Below are 19,607 nucleotides of genomic sequence, written 5' to 3' on the forward strand. Positions count from 1 at the left end.
TCCTCCAGAAAACAAAACAAACAAACAAGGAGACAGAAACCAGCTTGGCCAAAGTGCTCCCAGAGCTTCCAGATGCAGTTTATTTCGCTCAGGGTATTGGGTCCCCTTTCCGCTCATCTAGGAAGTCCTTGAGCTGCTCCAAACTGTTACACAGGGGGGGGCCCAGTTGCAGTTTGGACTCTCACTCAAGCAGGAAAAAGCACTGCAAAACTCAGGCCCCGATTCCGCAGCTTGGAATAATAGGGAGCGAGGGTCAGCCGGCTAGCCGCCACCACGAGTGTGTAATCATTAAAGAGAAGAAGCCGTGAACCCTCGTGCTCCAGCGCTCCCATGTGCCGGTACAGCACCGTGATTTTGTCCTTGAGCGCAGCATTGAGGAATCGGGCTATAATGGGTCAGGACCTGCCATCTCCAGCGCGTTGAGGACCCACCCAATGCACTCGCTCCACCACTGACGAAGCCCCCGCCAGGTCCAGACCCACCTTACCAGGAAACCACTGCTCCACCAGAGACCAAAGGTCTGCGTCCCACACCATCTCAGGGAGGCCCACGATGCGCAGGTTGTTTCTGCAGCCCCTGTTCTCTTGGTCCTCTAGGCGGGCCTCTAGGGTTTGACACCATATCTCAGGGTTTGGGTGCGGGTGGTAGCTCACTCAGCGTCGTCATCATGCGCAGATACCCGGCTTTCCAGCTGGGTGATTTGGGCGGCTTGGGCATTCCATACTCTCCCAAAGATCATCAACCAAGGCCTGGAATTTAGTAAATTTATCGTCGATGAGGGCACACAGTTGTTTAGTAAATTCCCACATGGTTTCCTCTTGAAGTGTAACTAGAGTGCGTGTGGGTGTTCCTGGAGCCACAATCTTAGGATACAGCGTGGTCTGCTTGAGTTTAGCCGGCCTGGCTGGCTTGGAGGGCATAACCCAGCTCCAACAGGCAAAGATTGTTTCAAAACTTGATTGGCAGACTCCCCAACAGATGAGAAGCAAATCACTTCGAAAAAGCCGGTTCCAGAGAGTCACGGGAAGGAAATATACAACAGAATGAGTGGGGAAGCTGCGGCGCATGAGCTGTGAGCCACTGCTCATCTAGGCTTCATCACGTGACTCCAAATTTGGATGCTTAATTAGTGCTACCACACTATTCTATAAAGGGCGCTCAACTTAGATTGCCCTTTATAGAATGGTAGAGTGTCGATTTCTTCTGGTGCCCAAATTTGACCACTATTAATTGAATCTAGTCCTTCACACACAAGTGACAGCAAAGCAGATAAGCATAATCCTGTAAAGCATAATCATGTGTAAAATGCAAGGAGGCATCCAGTTGGGCAGAAAATTGAAAGGGCATGGGTGATGCTGCCCCTTATGCATGCCACTTACAAAATTCTACAAGTTAGTGTGCCTGAGCTGCATTTAGATACTCAAAGTTACATCTGTTCTATGGCTGGTGTAACTGCATGAAGTACTCTATCAAATTATTTCTGAAAATATAGATACATTATATCAACTGACTAACTATATCCACATGTTTATTCATGCAGACTGATGAGGTAAGATTTCCCTTGGCTAAATCCATGTTTACTTTGTCCCACTGATCCATGTCTGTCAATGTATTCAGTAAATTTTGGTTTTTATTTTAGTTGCTACTATTTTTCCTGACCATGACATCACGCTCACCAGTCTGTAATTTCCCAAATCACTCCTGGAACTCCAAACCTATATGTTCCTATCACCAAAACTTTGCCACATTTCTAATAACCCTAAAACCCTCTTCTATGCACCATCATCTCATCCATATATTCTGTCTCTGAGGTATTGTGTGTAGAAAGGAGAGCATTTCTGAGAATACAGCCCTAGAGGATCTAGGTTTCAAATTTCTACCTGAAATCCTAAATTTGGATTCTAGAACTTCCTTCATAATATTTCCTGTATCATTTGGTATGATGACAGTTGGCACCTCTCCAGCACTATTTAGGTAATGTATGCATGAGGTCTGCCACTTTCGCACCAGGCAAGTTATAAGTGAGCCTCATGTCTACTAGCCACCCAGTTATCTAAGTTACTAATGATCAGATCATCAACTATAACAGTGGTCTCAAACTCAAACCCTTTGCAGGGGCCACATTTTGGATTTGTAGGTACTTGGAGGGCCTCAGAAAAAAATAGTTAATGTCTTATTAAATAAATGACAATTTTGCATGAGGTAAAACTCTTTATAGTATATAAATCTTTCCTTTTGGCTAAGTCTTAATAATAATATTGTAATTTATAGCTAAAGAGACATATGATTAAGAAACAGTTTTATTTTACTTTTGTGGTTATTATAAACATACCGAGGACCTTCTAATAGTACCTGGCGGGCCGCAGGTTTGAGACCACTGAACTATAATGACCGCTCTAACCCTTCTTTTCTGGATATATATATTTGGAGACTCATCCTTGGGCAAGTGAATTAGAGAGTTGGGCGGGGACAGAAATTCTGCCCGTCCCCACCAGTATCCCACCTGTTTCTGTCCGTCCCTGCCAGAATCTCCTCCGTTCCCGCCCATCCCCCTTAAAAGTTACCTATCCCCATAAAAAGCAGCGATTACTTATGACAGTTTTGATTTTTTTTTAAAGTCTTAGTTTATTTAAACCAACAATAAAATACATTATAAACAAATAACAGTGAACAGAAATAAGAGATGCATACATCACTGGAAAGAATTAGAGTAGACATTAGGTCATGTGATTGTAGGGTCAACCATTTCTTGTTAAAAGAAATAAAAGAGTTGGATTTTTTGGCAATATAAATATTTTTTGGCATATCTGTAGAGCAAACAAATCTGGTTCCAAAATCTGGCATAAGTAACTTGTGAGAGGTCCTTCCAAAATCACAAATGGTTTTTAATGCAGCAATGAGTAAAGAACCAAACAATACAGCATCAAAATAATTTAAAGCAGAATTGAGTCAATTTTCAGGCCAATGGTTACATATGAAAAATGTGCCAAAACTGAACTGGAAACCCCAAAACAAACTCAGTAAGTACTTCATTTTGTACTAAACACAATTGGTGGCATAACCATGAGAGGGGACTGGGCCTCCCACTTTGAGCTTAGCCCCCCTCAAAATGAACATTTCCCTTGCTGTAGCTGGTGGGACATTTTGTTTTTCCATCATCTTGGTCCTAATTTCTGCTTTTGTCTATCTAATTCTCTTTCCAGGCTTTGGGAACCCCAGTTCCATCCCCATGGGAGTCCTGTGAGCCTGGGGGGATCCCCGCGGGAGTCCTGTAGACCTGGGGGGATTCCCATGGGAGTCCAGTAGACCTGTGGGAGTCCCGCAGGACCCGTGGGATTCCCACAATCCCCATTCCCCTTGCAGACCTTTAAAGAGAATATTACATCACCTTGTGGTCCAGTGGGGTAATGGGGACAAGAGCAAACCTTACTTGTTCCTGCTCCTAGCAGCTTCATAGTGTTAATGGCTGCCACGATTTTTAGTGGGAGTCTAGCAGTATTATCCAATGACATGAGACTCCCACTAGAGGTCATTGCGGCCATTTCTATTATGGAGCCATTAGAGGCAGGAACAAAGGGGTTCACTCTTGCCTCATCACCCCACCAGACCACAAGGAATAAAGTAGGCCCAGTAGGACCTCCTCTAACTTGAGGAGGGTTCCTCCTTGTGCACAGGAGGGTTGAAAGGAGGATTGGAGCTGGTGCCAAATTGGAGGGAGGAAAGGAGATTAGAACTGGTGCCATGGGGGAGGAGGATCAGAGCTGGTGCTGGGAAGGAGGGGGAGGGGAAGACGTGCACTTTTCACTAATACAAGTCTTGGCTGATATGAGTTGGTGGCCGGACTGCATCTAATTACGCTGATGTTCAATGGAAGTGCCCGAACACAGCTGACATTGAATATTACATTACATTACATTAGGGATTTCTATTCCGCCATTACCTTGCGGTTCAAGGCAGATTACAAAAGATTAATAAAAACGGTGATTACAATGGGAGAACTATTGATTAGCTAGAGAGGTAAGTAGTAGATCTTTTAACATTTCACGGGTTGTTAAGGGTAAGGCGGTTTGCAAAAGAATTAAGAAGGGGTCACAATGGAAGCTCTGTTGTTATTACTAGTAAAGTAAAGGGTAGATCAATTGTCAGGTTTAGAGTTATTAAGAGTACGTGATGTTATGGCTGGTCCTAATTTTGCCCGCAGCAGAAAACAACACACTGACTAAACAATGACAAAATATTTATTATTTATTATTTATCGTTTATTAAAATTTTATACACTGCCTAATTTGCATTCCAAGTCTAGGCGGATATATATAAAAACTAGTGTTTTAGCCCGTTACATTAATGGGTGCTAGAGACTCCGCTTCCTCCTGCCCTTGTTCCCTCTGTTAGGCGGTGATTTTTTTTTCCACTCAATTTGAATTCAAGATAGAGGATTGTATCGGGAGCCGTCGCCAAAATCACCGCTAAAGCTACGGAAGAGCCTCTGCTCACCTCTGTATAAAGTCCTTTTTTTTTTTCATTGTAGGCTTCCTCCCCCTCCCTTTCCCCTTCCCGTCCCACCTTTCGCTTTTTCAACCCCCTTGCATTTCCCTTTGCACGGACTCCCTTGTGCTGTGATCGTGCTTCATCCGCTCCTTCTGGCCTCACCGCTACTTCCGCACAAAGTGGGGGAGACCTGCAGCGGTGCTGAGTTAACTTCACCCTTCCTTCCCTGCTTCCCTCCCCTTTCATGCCTACGCTATTCTAGCAGATCGGGCAGCCTTTCCCCGCTTTCCCCCCTTCCCACCCCCCTTTCCTGTGCCTGCTAGGAGGGGAGGCTCTTTCCCGGGATCAGCAGCCTTTCCCCCCTTCCCATCCCCCTTTCCTGTGCCTGCTCAGAGAGGAGGCTCTTTCCCGGGATCTCGCTGTCATGGGGGAAGGGAGCTGGCAAGACCGCAGGGACCTTTGTATGCGCGCATGTGCACTCCTGCTGGCCACAGACCTACAGATCACAGATCAGGGATCAGGGATCACGCAGGTAAGAGTGTGCATGCACACTTAGCGTTTTATTATAGTAGATTATGTTTGGAAACAGAAAGCAACTCCATTATTAGACTGTAAAGTAACACATTCACTCAAAAGACAATAAGTTACATATTCCCTCAAAGTATAAAACAAACAATTTCTCTTCCGTTTCTTCCTTTTTCCTTTCTATGCGAGATTACTCCGCGCTGCTCCTTGTGACCCTGGGCAAGTCACTCAGTCCTCCATAGCTCCAGGTACGTTAGCTAGATTGTGAGCCCACCGGGACAGAGAGGGAAAATGCTTGAGTACCTGATTGTAAAACCGCTTAGATAACCTTGATAGGCGGTATATAAAATCCTAATAAACTTGAAACTTGAAACACCTAAATGCTGGGATGCTGAGCACCACCTAAGCACGCTAAGCACCTAAGTTTTATAGAATCGGTGCTGATATTGGTGCCTAACTTTAAGCGGACTTTATAGAATCAGGGTCATAGCGTATCAGCAGGGTAACAGAGAGCAGGCAAAGTCCTTGTCAGGCATTTTTATCATTTATCTTTAGGAAAGACACACTGACTATCAGCATTTTGCACATGTAAAAATCAGCATTTACACATGCATATGGGATAAACATAGGAGGAACTGTTCCACAGTACAAAAGTATAAACAACAAGCTAAACAGTTGCGCCAAAAGTTTTTAAACAGGGGTTATCCTGAAGGTACTATTCATGCAGTGTATAAATGAGCTAGATACATCAATAGAGACCTGTTATTCGAGAAGAGGTCCAGGGAAGTAGATGAATGGAGTCCAACTTGTGTGCTCACCTTTGGTGGAGGTGTGGGTGAGATAGCAGGGATCCTACATAAACACTGGTCCATTATTCAACTGCACCCCACATTTACCAACAAAACTTTAAGGATTACTTACAGTCGTCAACAGAATTTGAAAGAGATTCTATGTCCCTCCGATACCACCAGGAGGACAACAAGTGTCAAGTGTGAGAGGTGCAAGACATGTCAGTCTACCCTGGAGTGGTATGGCAGCTTTCAACATCCAAAAACCCAGAAATCATATTGGCTTCGTCATAAAACCTCTGGTGACACCTCTTTTGTAATTTATGGAATTACATGTCCCTGCCCGAAGTTGTACATTGGACAGACGTCTAGACCCTTTCGGGTTAGGATGAGTGAACATCAGAGCAATTTAACATGTCACAGGAATGAGGAACCATTGGTTGAACATTTCAATATGGCGGGCCACAACCCCAGGGCATTTAATTGTTTCATTTTGGATCATGTGCCACCAATACCAAGAGGAGGAGACAGGAGATTGGTTTTACAAAAGAAAGAACAAGAATGGATTTTTCATCTGCATTTGGAAGAACCAGATGGATTAAATCAGAAAATTGAGTGGCACTTGTTTTTTTGATAACCATTATTGGGTGACTGGAGAACTTTCATTTTGAGAATCTGTATTTTGAAAACTTCTAGTTTTGAGAACTTGAATCACTATCACTGATCGCAAATTTGAATTTGGCATCTGGCGTGAGAGTGAGGCTCTTGACTCGTCAGTCAGAAATAAACGTGAATAACTTGAGTGACATCAGATGCTATTTAGCTGGGAGCAGCTTCATCTGGGGCCATCTCTGCCATAGTGAGCGTGTAAGACAGTACGCCTCAGTAAGTCACAGTATTGTTGTAATGTTTTTCTGCTATATGATACACTCCCTGCCACTATTTTTCCATCTTTATTTTTACAGATTATTGGTCTGGAGCCCTGACGCAGCTTGTAGGTGAAACAGCAGCTAGCTTGACATCAACGAGGACTGGTGGGGATGCAGTGACATTCAATAATCATTAACGATTTACCCTGCCCTGCTGTTGAAGCTAAGTTGCTTGATTTTTTTGATGTTCTAAATTGTACTATGAAGAAAGATTGTATTTTGAAGAACAATTATTATTCAGCAGGACAGGAGGGGGATCAAGAGCTGGTGAGGATTCATTCCCTTTCTAGTGCAGTTATAAAATTCTAGCAATGCACGGGGATCTGAGGTTCTCCCCTTAGGAGATAATTAACATGATTTAAAGCATCCAGTGCAGGAAGATGTTTTTCAATGAATTTGTGTCAACTTTAAAAGTTCTTAAACAAATTTGAGAAAGGTATTGGAGTTGGGATAAACATGGAAACCCCAGTTTTAGAGTCTTGGGATTTACACGAGCAAATTGTGAATCTGTGTAAATGGCAAGGGGACGTGGTTTGGTCAGTGGTGTTGCAAGGGGAGTTCTGCTGGCTCAGATGATCGGAGATTCCCCTGCCCTGATCAGCTGAACCGGCATGCAGGGATAACAGGGGCTGCTTTTTCTTTAATGGGTGCAGCTGTTGTGCGTGTGTTGTGTAAGCACAATGGTTGCATTCATTTAAAAAAACACAAAAAAATTTAAAAAAGTCACCCGAGCCTGTCCCCTGGATGCCAGGCCCCACCATACTCCCTGATACCCCCGTACTTTAAAAAAAAAAAAAAAAAAAATTGGCAGGAAGGATGCCCACTTCCTCCTGCCACAGTGTCGGGACCCCCTGACAACTCCCTGAATCTTTCCCCTAACTTATTCTGAAAATCGGCAGGAGGGAGGCCCACTCCCTCCTGCCACAGGGTCAGCTCCCCCATTCCAGGCCCACCAAATCCCATCTTATTCTGAAGATTGGCAGGAGGGCTGCCCACACCCTCCTGAATCTGTGCCTGCCTCAACATGGTGGCCCAGCTCTTCCTGGAATATCCTGAGATGCACTGGGAGGGGCTTAAGGCCCTTATTGGCTCAGGCGACTATGGCCTCTCCCAGGATGCACCAGGAGGAGCAGGGCCACCATTTTAGAGAAGCAGGCCCAGAGGTAAGAGGGAGTTGACACACCTCCTACTGATCTTCAGTTTAAGGTGGGGAAAGGTTGGGGGTTGTCAGGGGGGTCCTGGAATGAGGGGTCTCGGCATGGGAGGGGCTGACTCTGTAGCAGGAGGGAGTGGGCATCCCTTCTGCCAATTTAAAAAAATAAAAAATAAAGTATGGGGGTGTCAAGATGGTGTGGGGGCTGGCATTGTGGAGGCTTGGCGGGAGGGGGAGAGGGGGTCACGCCTTCCCTCCTTTTTTAAATTAAATTTTTTTTATTTTTGTTTTATGTGAGCGACTGCTGTGCTGCCAGAAAATTTCTGCACTGATTATTCGGTGCTGGGAGAAGAAGGGGCGTTTCTTTCAATGCATCACAAGGAGAGCTCATTAGGATATTAATTAGCTCCTTGTAATGCATTTGCATAGAGTTCTCAGTGGCTGCAACAATGATTGGTAGCAGCCATGGAGAATCCTTTTATGCATCAGCAGGAGAGCTTTCAGTTACTGCCATGGAAACTTTTGTGCATCAGGGCCTCAGTCTCTTCACAATTCTTAACTCTCAAGGCTACCATCTTCACTGTTTGCATGCTTAATGAAATTCCACAATTTCTGCCAAAACCTTATATATTAGAAGTGTTAAATATTTAGCTCATATATAGTTTATGTCATGCATGGTGGATTGGATGTTAATCTGTTGTTCATCTTAATTTAATTAATTAATTTATTTTCTATACCGTTCTCCCAGAGGAGCTCAGAATGGTTTACATGAATTTATTCAGATACTCAAGCATTTTTCCCTGTCTGTCCCGGCAGGCTTACAATCTATCTAATGTACCTGGGGCAATGAGTGGATTAAATGACTTGCCCAGAGTCACAAGGAGCAGCGTGGGCTTGAACACACAACCCCAGGGTGCTGAGGCTGTTGCTTTAACCACTGCGAGATTAGCCTACAGCATAGATACTTAGATACTCATCACAGTGTGTGTTTTCTGTTAAAGTGTTTACATTATACAGTATGGCAGGGGTGTCAAATGTCAGTCCTCGAGGGCTGCAATCCAGTCGGGTTTTCAGGATTTCTCCTCGAGGACCGACATTTAACACCCCTGCAGTATGGCCTCAGATGGGGTCTCAGGAAATTTCCCCTGCTCTATTTTTTCCTTTACTCATCCATTTTATTTTAGGTCAGTGACTTTCACTCAACATATCCTACCAGATTCTAATTCTCCCATTTGCCCAAGGGCCCTTTGGGTCCTTCACTCTCTGAACAGATATTCAGATAAACTATTCCTAGGAAAAGGAGAGTAATCCTTAATTGCATGAAGGTGAACTTCCTAAGGGCTGCTGCTAGGAAAGATGACTCTGAGGGTTTTGGTTTAGAGGTCACTATTAAGTTGAGCTGTAAGACTCATTTGGATAAAACATCGGATCTACTTTATCTGACTCTTTTTTCTGTGCTTTAAACCCAGGAAGAAGAAACCCAAAATCTTATATGCTAGAAGTGTTAAATATGTAGCTCTAAGTCTTTTTGGTGTCTATGTTAATCTGTGAATGTTAATCTGTTATTCATCTTAAATTAAACATAGATGTGAAATAAATATCCTGGGGAGGAGAATAGCCTACAGGATAGATACTTAGATCAGAGAAGGTTATCATGCCACTGTACCAGGCCATGGTATGCCCTCACCTGGAGTACTGCATCCCGCACTGGTCGCCGTACATGAAGAAGGACACGGTACTACTCGAAAGGGTCCAGAGAAGAGCAACTAAGATGGTTAAGGGACTGGAAGAGTTGCCGTACAGCGAAAGATTAGAAAAACTGGCCCTCTTCTCCCTCGAACAGAGGAGATTGAGAGGGGACATGATCGAAACATTCAAGGTACTGAAGGGAATAGACTTAGTAGATAAGAACAGGTTGTTCATCCTCTCCAAGGTAGGGAGAACGAGAGGGCACTCTCTAACATTGAAAGGGGATAGATTCCGTACAAACATAAGGAAGTTCTTCTTCACCCAGAGAGTGATAGAAAACTGGAACGCTCTTCCGGAGTCTGTCATAGGGGAAAACACCCTCCAGGGATTCAAGACGAAGTTAGACAAGTTCCTGCTGAACCAGAACATACGCAGGTAGGGCTAGTTGTAGTTAGGGCGCTGGTCTTTGACCAGAGGGCTGCCGCGTGAGCTGACTGCTGGGCTTGATGGACCACTGGTCTGCCCAATTACTTTGACCAATAGCTATTAATTTGACCAATCAGGGATTTCCTTAGGCTCAGCCCTAAGGAAGTCCCTGATTGGCTCAGGCACCCCAAGCCCCTCCCAATGGAGAAGCCTGAGGTGCCTGAACCAATCAAGGCCTTAGGCTCCTCCCCCCTTCATCACATGTGCACCGGGGTGGGACCTAAGGTCCACATTCGCGGTGTGCAGGAGGACAACAGCACCCCTTCTGCTCCCAACTTTTAGGTACATAGGAGATGTGGGGCCGGGTTGGGCGAGGTCCAGCCCGACCAGGGGTAGGCCAGTCCGTTTGGGGTAGTGCGGTGGGCAGTCGGGGGTGGTGTGGTAGGCCAGTCAGGGTGGGTGAGCTGGGCCAGAGGGTGACTTACGCGCCTGTCGGGGGGGAAGGGGTGACTCAGTTGGTGGCAAGGCAGGAGGGAGTTTGCATCCCTCCTACCATATTCGCGCTGGCGAGGAGGGCAGCGTCGGGTGGTGGCAGGAGGGAGTGGGCATCCCTCCTGCTATTTGTGGGTTGCCGGAGGGGGGTCGCGTTTGTCGGGGGGGGGGGGGGGCCCTTGGTCATTTTTGACAGGCCTGCCTGTCTTTTCTTTTTTTTTTTTATGGGGCAGATATTTTGCATGTGTAACACACGCAAAATATTTGTGCCATGGGAAAAATATAAATAAAAAAACAGGCAGGCCTGTCAAAAAACCTGCAGACCTGTCGGTAACTCAGTTACTGACAGGTTTGCAGCAGTTGGGTTTGCCAATAGTAAAACTCGATTCAAAATAGCTAAGCAATTGTTAGTGAATCAATCTCTTGGCTATTTTGCATGGGGTTTTACTAATTTGCATGGGAGGATCGAGATCGGATCGCTATAAGCCTTAGTGCAGGAGGGGTATCTCATCACGATCGCTTTGCTTTGTGAATCTAGCTCTTAGATATCCATCACAGTGTATGTTTTCTGTTAAAGTGTATACATTATACGGTAATGCTATAAAATGCAAGTACTGACCCACTGATTATCTGTTTCTTTTCAGAAGTACATCATGTTATGATAGCAATATAAGAATGAAAACGCATCAAAGCTGCAGAAAGGAAAGCTAAGCCAGACATCTGTAGTGATCAAAATTAACAGCAGTGATAAAGGTGAGGATAGTGTGGGATTAGCAGTAGCAGTAGCTGTTCCCCAACTAATGTAAGTGTAATTTTTTTTATTATTATTTAAAGTGGAGAAAATCAACAGCTAGATATGCAGGGTTGACATAAAAAGCTATTACTTTAAATAATGTACATTCACTTTACACCAAACAATTAAGGACTAATACGACTTTTGCAACAGTTCATCCGATTGATTTATTTAAAACATTTATAGCCCACATATCTAAAGAACTATGCGGGTTAAAATACAATGAGTGAAAATGATGAAATCTAAAATAATAAAATGCAAAATGTTTTCTTAAGCACAGAAGAGGAAACATAGCACATTGATTTTTGTGTCTTAGGAAAAGTCTGCGATTTTCCTAAATGAGCCAACCCTGGCATTTGTGGCACCCCAGTCAGTGAATCGTCTGTACTCTCCAGGTCTCAGGTAGTACTGATGTCCTCTGTAGTCTGGCTGGTCATAAAAGATCCAATAGCCTTTGAAAACAAGGCATGACTGAATGTCTGTATTGTGAAACTGGTAGTAGACAGAGGGACAGTCCTTGGAGGACTCCAGCATCCTTCCTCCAAAATTATTCCTCTCGTAGAGTCTTAACCGGTAGGAACCCCTGTACTGTGATAATAGTGCAGAAAAGAAAATTGTCAAGAGATGTTCTCTAAACTTAAATAATGAAGAATAAATAGGAACCACATTTATTGATAATGATAGGGAAGTTAAAACAGCAATTAAGAAATGGTTATATAAAGAATGCCTTTGAATCAAACTTCTTTGCGGTCATCTTTCATTCTTTCCTTCCCAGTGTCTTAAGATTAAAAAAAAAAAAAAAAAAAAAAAAAAAAAAGGCTTGGAGAAGGGGAGGAAAAAAGAAATTTATTGTTGGAGGGGGGACTGGGGACTTAGGCTGAGCTCATACCCTCCATCGCCTTTCTATAGTACTACTCATGACCCACTCTGAACAGTGGACACACTCAAGTTAGCTTAAGAATTAGACACCACTGGAGTATTAGGATGAAATTAGAAAGAAGTAACAACGTGGGCTCCTTTTACTGAGCTGCATTAGCATTTTTAGCGCATGCTATGCGACTAGAACTAACGCCAGATCAATGCTGGTGTTAAGGTCTAGCGCGCGGGGCAATTTAGCGTGCGCTATTCTGCGTGTTAATGCCCTAACGCGGCTTAGTAAAAGAAGCCCCTAATGTTGGGAAGGAGTGGTAGAGCAACAGCCTCAGCACCCTGAGGTTGTGGGTTCAAATCTCACACTGCTCCTTGTGACCTTGGGCAAGTCACTCAATCCTCCATTGCCCCATGTATATTAGATAGATTATGAGCCCACCAGGACGGACAGGGAAAATGTTTAAGTACCTGATTATAAACCGCTTAGTTAAATTTGATGGGCAGTATATAAATACTTAAAAAAAATTTTTTATTTTTTTTTTAATAGTTCTGAGGAAAGCTGGTGGGGCAAAAATCTGGAGGAAAGGGGATGCAAGAAGACCAGCATGGGCTGGGGAAATGGAAGGGACAGGTTAAAGTGGATGAGAGGAGTGTGTTGAAATAAGGAATAGAGGACTAGAGGCTGTATGGCCTCAGAAGGGGTCTGAGGGAATTTCCCCTGCTCTATTTTTTTTCCTTACTCAGCCACTCTATTTTAGGTTGGTGACCTTCACTCAGCAGCCAAAGAATCCTTTTTCCACAGGAATCTTTTAGTGATTTCTCTCCCTCTCATTCATATCACAGATTGGGTGTACTTAATTACAGGAGAACAATCACTTTTCACCATTAACTTCTTTGCTATTGTCTCTCATTCTTTATATAGCAGTTTCTTAGAAATTCTCCTCAGCAATTGTACTTTATTTTGCATCTGGCATACTGCTTTATTTTATGAATTATTGCCCAAATTCTGTATATGATGCCTAAATTTATATTACATTACATTACATTAGTGATTTCTATTCCGCTTGTGCCTTGCGGTTCTAAGCGAATACGCATACATAAGGTGACCATACGTCCCGTTTTGAATGGGACAGTCCGGTTTGGGGGAGGTAGGCCGGCAGGTTTTTTGAGAGGGGGTGGGACAAAGACAGTGAGGGGACATAGGAAGGAGGGATGAAGGAAGGAAGGAGAGAAAATGGCAGAGAAGGGGGGGGGGTTGTTGTAAGTAGAAGAAAGACTAAAGAGATAAAGGCCTGGACCAAAGGGGAAAGACAGGAGGCAGAAGCAGGACTTTGGGAGCTGCAGACAGAGGGGGAGAGCCCCTGAGAAAGAGCAGAAAGAGGCAAGATCATAACAGAGGAGGGAGAGAGGGAGACCTGGAACAAAGGTATAAAGGAGAACTGACACTTGATCTGGGGGCACCAAGGACATAGGAAGGAGGCACTGGGGGCACTAAGGACATAGGAAGGAGGCGCTGAGGATATTAAGGACATAGGAAGGCAGGAGGGAGGGAATAGAAAGGGACAATTGTTGGGCCTGAGTGCAGAAAGAAATGAAAGATAGGATGCACAGTCAGAAGGAAACGCAACCAGAGACTCATGAAATCACCAGAGAGCAAAAGTAGGAAAAATGATTTTATTTTCAATTTAGTGATAAAAATGTGTCAGTTTTGAGAATTTATATCTGCTGTCTATATTTTGCACTACATTTGTCTATTTTTCTATAGTTACTGAGGTGACATCGTTGAAAACCCCCCAAATATAAATGATAATTAACATTTTCTCTGTGTATAGGGTGCTTTGTGTTTTTAAAAATTTTATGGTTACCATTATGAAATAATAAGATATTGTGTGTACATGAAAAATGAATGGAAGAAATTGGGGGCGGGGCTAGGGTGGGATGGGGGTGGGCTAGGACGGGATTGGGAGCGGGACTGAATATTAATAGATGTCCCGTTTTGATGAAAAAATTAAATGGTCACGTTATTCATACATCAACACACTTAGCTGATGTATGAGCATAACTTAATTAAATAATAGGCTTAATCAGTACTGATAATTGACAATTAACATTTCATAATTGGAGTGAATTGAAAGTCAAGCACCTAACTTGGTAGGCACATAGTCCAAAGTGGTATGCACCTTGTCCAAAGTGTATAGTTCAAAGTGGTTAAGGGGCAGACTAAGGGCACATTTTCTTAATGTTCCTAATCTTGATTAGGATATATAGCAATATATTAACAATATTCATATTATTCATAATATAAATTCTTAGAAATCAAGATTGGTTATTTTGTACTTTTTAGATTTAAATGTGGAGAGCCTCAACTCTGATGAAGGCAATTTGAAACATGGGCGCTCCCATAATACTGGTTTCTACACTAAAAGCCACGTATTACATATTTTATTATATAAAAAGAAAAAGTACAAAACTATAAAAGAAAGAATTCATTATAAAGAAAAAAAGTCAAATTGATCCTATGATGATCGGGTTCTGTGATATGTTTCACATGAACCATTGTGGTGGTTTAACCCTCTGAGGATCGAAATTACCTGACTATAAAATGTAACTTGATCGTGAATGGTCACTAATAGTTTAAAATACTGGAAGTGTTGAAGGTGAATTGCATATATATGATTCCAGTGATTGGATAGCCATTCATATATTTACTATTTATATAATAGCAGTTAAATGTGTATATTTTTATACTATTTCATGGTAGTCCAATTATAAGGTTGAAATTATTAGGTTGCCATATTTGGTCATTTTACTATTGTTATGATAACAAAATTGTAAGTTTTTTTTATGTTGAACTGTACCTGCTGCATACCGCATTGAGTGAATCTTTTCATAAAGGTGGTTAAAAAATCCCAATAAATAAATATAAGTAATGCCATTGAATATACAGATAGTGTGATGACTGCTCTGACACCACCCAAATAGCAGCTGAATATCTTGGCTATCCAGATAATCTTTTGGCCTACCCATGCCTCATTGCAACCCAGGTCCAGTTTTATACAGATATCAGGCTGTTTAGTTATTAAAAAAGTCCAGGAAGAGCAGAGAAGGCCAGGTTTTCAAACCAAACAAATTTTAATGCAACCATATCTATATCGAACACACATGGAACTCATAAGACATTCATATGACTCAACGTGGGCCGTGTTTCAGCTATAGAGCCTGCCTAAGGAGTCCTTATGAGTACAGCACCAGATCACATAACAGTGCTAAAAAAATGTGAAGTCATCAGACAGCGTTCAAAATAAAAGCGGGATATTTAACAAACATTGAACACTGTCCGATTTCACATTTTTTTTTAGCACAGCACTTAGACACAGAGGGCCAGATTCTATAAACGGCACCTAAGCGCGCCTACATTGTAGGCGCCGCTCAGCATGGTTGTTAATCAACCACTAGGAGCCACTTATAGAATCCTGCCTAGTGGCGCCTAGGTGTGCTTAGGTGTTGCTAGGCATCCTAGAGGTAGGTACCTGTATAATAGAACAGGTTTTACCAGGCCTAATTTACCAGCACCTAACTTGGATGCCTATCGACACCTTAGTCTACCAGATCTATTCTCCGCCTATAACCATTTCTACTTTTCAGGTAGGCTTTGGAAGGTGCTTCAACTTAGGCATCACTAGATATACTAATAGTTTGGTGCCGAACTGTTAATTGGTAATTTTTTTTTGATTGGCTGAAAACTGGCACTGCCAATTACCATATCAATTAAAACATAGACATCCTTTATAGAATCTGGCTCATGTTGTACCATAGAACCCTATGGTACTTTTGGGCTGGATTCTCGACGTGAGACCCAAATTTAGGTGTCCTACCACTGCCTAACTTAAGAGTCCCATGGCCCTAAAAGCCCACTTAAAAGGAAATTAAGAGAGGAAATGTAGAGTCCTACCTTCGCCGCCCGCAGTGGTGTTGGAATTGCGGCTAAAGAGGTACTTTCCAATAGGCATAGCCAATGCCAGAAGTGGCCTTAGGCATCGAAATGTACTTCCTTAGCTGCAAATCACATGACAGGTAGGCACCAGAAATGTAGGCCAGTAAAATCCTGGCCTACATTTCCTATGCCTATTTTGATGTTGGCCGCAAGTCTCTTATTGCGCCGCTGCGTGATTGACATGTGACCAGCGCTGTTTCCGGAGGTGCTGGCCAATGAAGGCGCTGGCAAGAGAACCCCCCACTTTGTGTCTAAGGTCTTTGAAAATGTTAATTTTTAAAATTCTTTATGAACAACCACCACTATGTCTGGCTGCAATCCTAAAGGTTCATGTGCCAGGACATCCCTTTAGTTCAAGTAACATTGCTTGATGTTCCATATTTTAATCAAATTAGATTGGAGATGTATAGGGACTCGATTTTTATGGTTGTGGTTCCTCAGCTATGGAACTCCCTGCCAAAGGAATTGAGAAAGACTGATTCTTTGAGTTCAATTAGAAAACTTTTAGACATACAGTAATAGATTTTTGCATGTCTTGAAGAATAGTATATTTTAATGTTATATCTATTCTATGTATGTATGTTAACTTGTAACCCGCTTAGATTTGTAGATTTGCAGTATATAATAATTTTTTTTAATAAAATGAGCCCCTGTATGTTCGGCCATTATCAAATGAATAAATTATTAGCATTGTCTCACATATATTTTAACATAAGAACATAAGAACTGCCATCTCCGGATCAGACCCATGGTCCATCGAGTCCGGCGATCCGCACACGCAGAGGCCCCGTCAGGTATACACCTGATGTAGTTTTAATTACCCATATCCCTCTATGCCTCTCGTAAGGAGATGTGCATCTAATTTGCCTTTGAATCCTAGCACAGTGGATTCCTTAATAACCTCCTTTGGAAGAGCATTCCAGGCGTCCACCACTCGCTGCGTGAAGCAGAACTTCCTGACATTTGTCATGGACTTGTCCCCCCTTAGCTTCAAACCATGTCTTCTTGTCCGTGTCATGTTGGACAATGTAAATAATTTGTTTTTGTGCTCTATTTTATCGATGTCTCCTTACACTCCTCTTCCAAACTCAGCTCATCAGGCAACTCATTCTATCTGTACTAGTGCTGCCCGATTCAGGAAAAAATTGGGTGTTTTTTTCAAACATCCTGGTGGGTTTATTTTATAGCCCTTTTATCCCCTTTGCCTTCTCCTAACCACACTGGCGCTGTGGTGTAAACAAAATAAACCAACAAAAAAGACTTTTTCTCTCTGTTAAATCCTAGCTCATAATTGCAGTCTAACACCAGCTCTGGCAGGATACACGTTTCAAATCTGACATATTGTAATCACAAAACAGAAAATAAAATTAAGTTTTTCTACTTTTTTTTGCCTGCCCATCATTCAAATCTTGTTGGTCCCAGGCTCTGGTTGTCTTCTGATAACTTGCTTGCCAGGGCCTCCTTCTTTCTCCGTGCCATCTCTGTCCTCCCCTTCCGTTTCCCTTCCTTCCCACGGAGGTCTGGCATCTTTCCTTTCTTTCATCTCCATCCACAGATCCACCTTTTCTCAACTACCCTTTCATCCAGCATCTCTCCCTCCTTCCCACCACCCCAGGTTCCACCATCTCTCCCTTTCTTTTCCCAACTACTCTCCTATCCAGTATCTCTATCCCCCTCCACACCATCCCTTGTGTACTTCTCTCCCTTTCTGTTCTTTCCCTCCCTAAATCCCATTGTCCATCATCTCTCTCCCTCTCCTCTATTTTTAGACCCATTATTTCTTCCCCCCACCAAGTACGGCATATGCACATCTCTTTGAACCTCCCCTTCCCTCTGTGTACTTCTACACCATGGCCCCCCTCCCCTGAAGATCTTTACCCCCCTAAAGGCCTGCCTGTCTACCCCTGAAGGCCTGTCTCCCCCTTGAAGGCTTGTCCCCCCACTTAAAGGCCTGCATCCCACCCCTGAAGGCCTGCACACCCCCACCCGAAGGTCTGCATTCCACCCCCGCCCCCGGAAAGGCCTACGTGCTCCCCCTGGCCTCCCGCACACCATTTACCCAATAGGAGCAGCCCGCAGCGAAGATCGTGGTGCCAGCGATCCCCGCAAACTGCTTCAGAGCTGTCTCCCCCGCCACGGTCCCACCCCTCCTCTGACATCAGAGGCAGGATTGTGGCAGAGGAAACAGCTCCAAAGCAGCCCACAAAGATCGCTAGCACCGCAATCCTCTCTGCAGGCTGCTCCCACTAGGCAAATGGTGCGCAGGCCAGGGGAGACAGGATGCAAGGGGGGGAGCCGGACACCAGCACTTACCGACTGACCCTCCCCTCTCGCCCTCTAAAGCAGGTGCGGCCGGCCAGCAAGAGCAGAACTGCCCGCTCCTGCTTTAGGGGGTGAGGGTCTGAATCGGGAAGCCGATTTTTTTTTTTTTTTTTTTTAATCGATTTACCCGAAGTGAATCGGTGAACTGATTTGAATCGTGAAATCAGGTAGCACTAATCTGTACACTTCAGCTGCAGCCTTTCTTCCACCTTGCTACGCTATATGCTGGAGTTGTCTCAGTACACCCCCTGTCGGGCCTGATTCAAATCCAATCTAAAAGCTCAGCTTTTGAGAATATGCTTACATTTTAACCCTTTTCTACTTACTCAGATAACTACAATCCATGGCTTTGCTACATAAGTAGTATTAACTCCAAAATCTACCTTACCTTTTATATTATATATGTTGTGAGAGAACATTGCAGTACTGAATTCAGATATTCTGACTTCTTGATTAAAGACAAATGAGCAAGAGTAAATAAAGATAGTTGTAAATGATGTTCTTCCTCTCCCCGAAACAAAACCCAGGGAATTGAAACTGCTCTTACTGATGGAATCATCATGCATGACCTAATGGAATCATTGGAACCCATCCACCCTTGGAAGTCAGGATATTCTCCTTTCCTCAGAAAGTACTGTTGCCCCTTGTACTGGGGATGCTCATAAATCATCCAGCAGCCATTTTGAACTTGAATGGAGTTGCTGCGGCTGAAGTAAACTTGTAAATCAGAGCAGTCGTCAGTGCACTCATAGAAGTGTCCCTGGAAGTTCTTCTCCTCATAAAAGATAATCATCTGAAAAACATAAAACTACAAAACATATACAGAACCCCTTAATTGAACCTATGCAAATACTCAGGATTCACACTAAGGGGCCCTTTCACCAGACTGTGTTAAAATGTGGCCTTAGCGAGTCTTTACATGGGTCATTCCCATGCACTAAGGCCATTTTCCCCCATGTGCTAATTTTCCTATTAGCTTGAGACCATTAGCACATGAGCCCCTACTGCCACCTATAATGAAAGCATATGCTAAAATGCACTAATTGGTTAGTACGCGGCCATGAAGCTGCATTAACTGATTAGCACAGAAAACACCCAGTCTTTGCCTCCAGTTCTGTCACCAGTCAGCGGCGTAGCG

At 43.5% G+C, this 19,607-nt stretch overlaps 1 protein-coding gene across 1 annotated transcript; it reads right to left on the reverse strand.

The window, feature by feature from the left end:
• Positions 1-11,431: 11,431 nt before the first annotated feature.
• Positions 11,432-19,397, reverse strand: LOC117360392 (gamma-crystallin 1-like). The gene is made up of 3 exons (XM_033944103.1): positions 19,389-19,397; positions 19,017-19,277; positions 11,432-11,871 (listed from the first exon to the last, which is right to left on the reverse strand). The coding sequence occupies exons 1-3, from the start codon at positions 19,395-19,397 to the stop codon at positions 11,596-11,598; spliced, it is 546 nt and encodes a 181-aa protein (XP_033799994.1). The 3' UTR covers positions 11,432-11,595.
• Between the last annotated feature and the right edge of the window lie 210 nt (positions 19,398-19,607).

This window comes from Geotrypetes seraphini, chromosome 5, assembly GCF_902459505.1.
Source record: "Geotrypetes seraphini chromosome 5, aGeoSer1.1, whole genome shotgun sequence".
Lineage (NCBI taxonomy): Eukaryota > Metazoa > Chordata > Amphibia > Gymnophiona > Dermophiidae > Geotrypetes > Geotrypetes seraphini.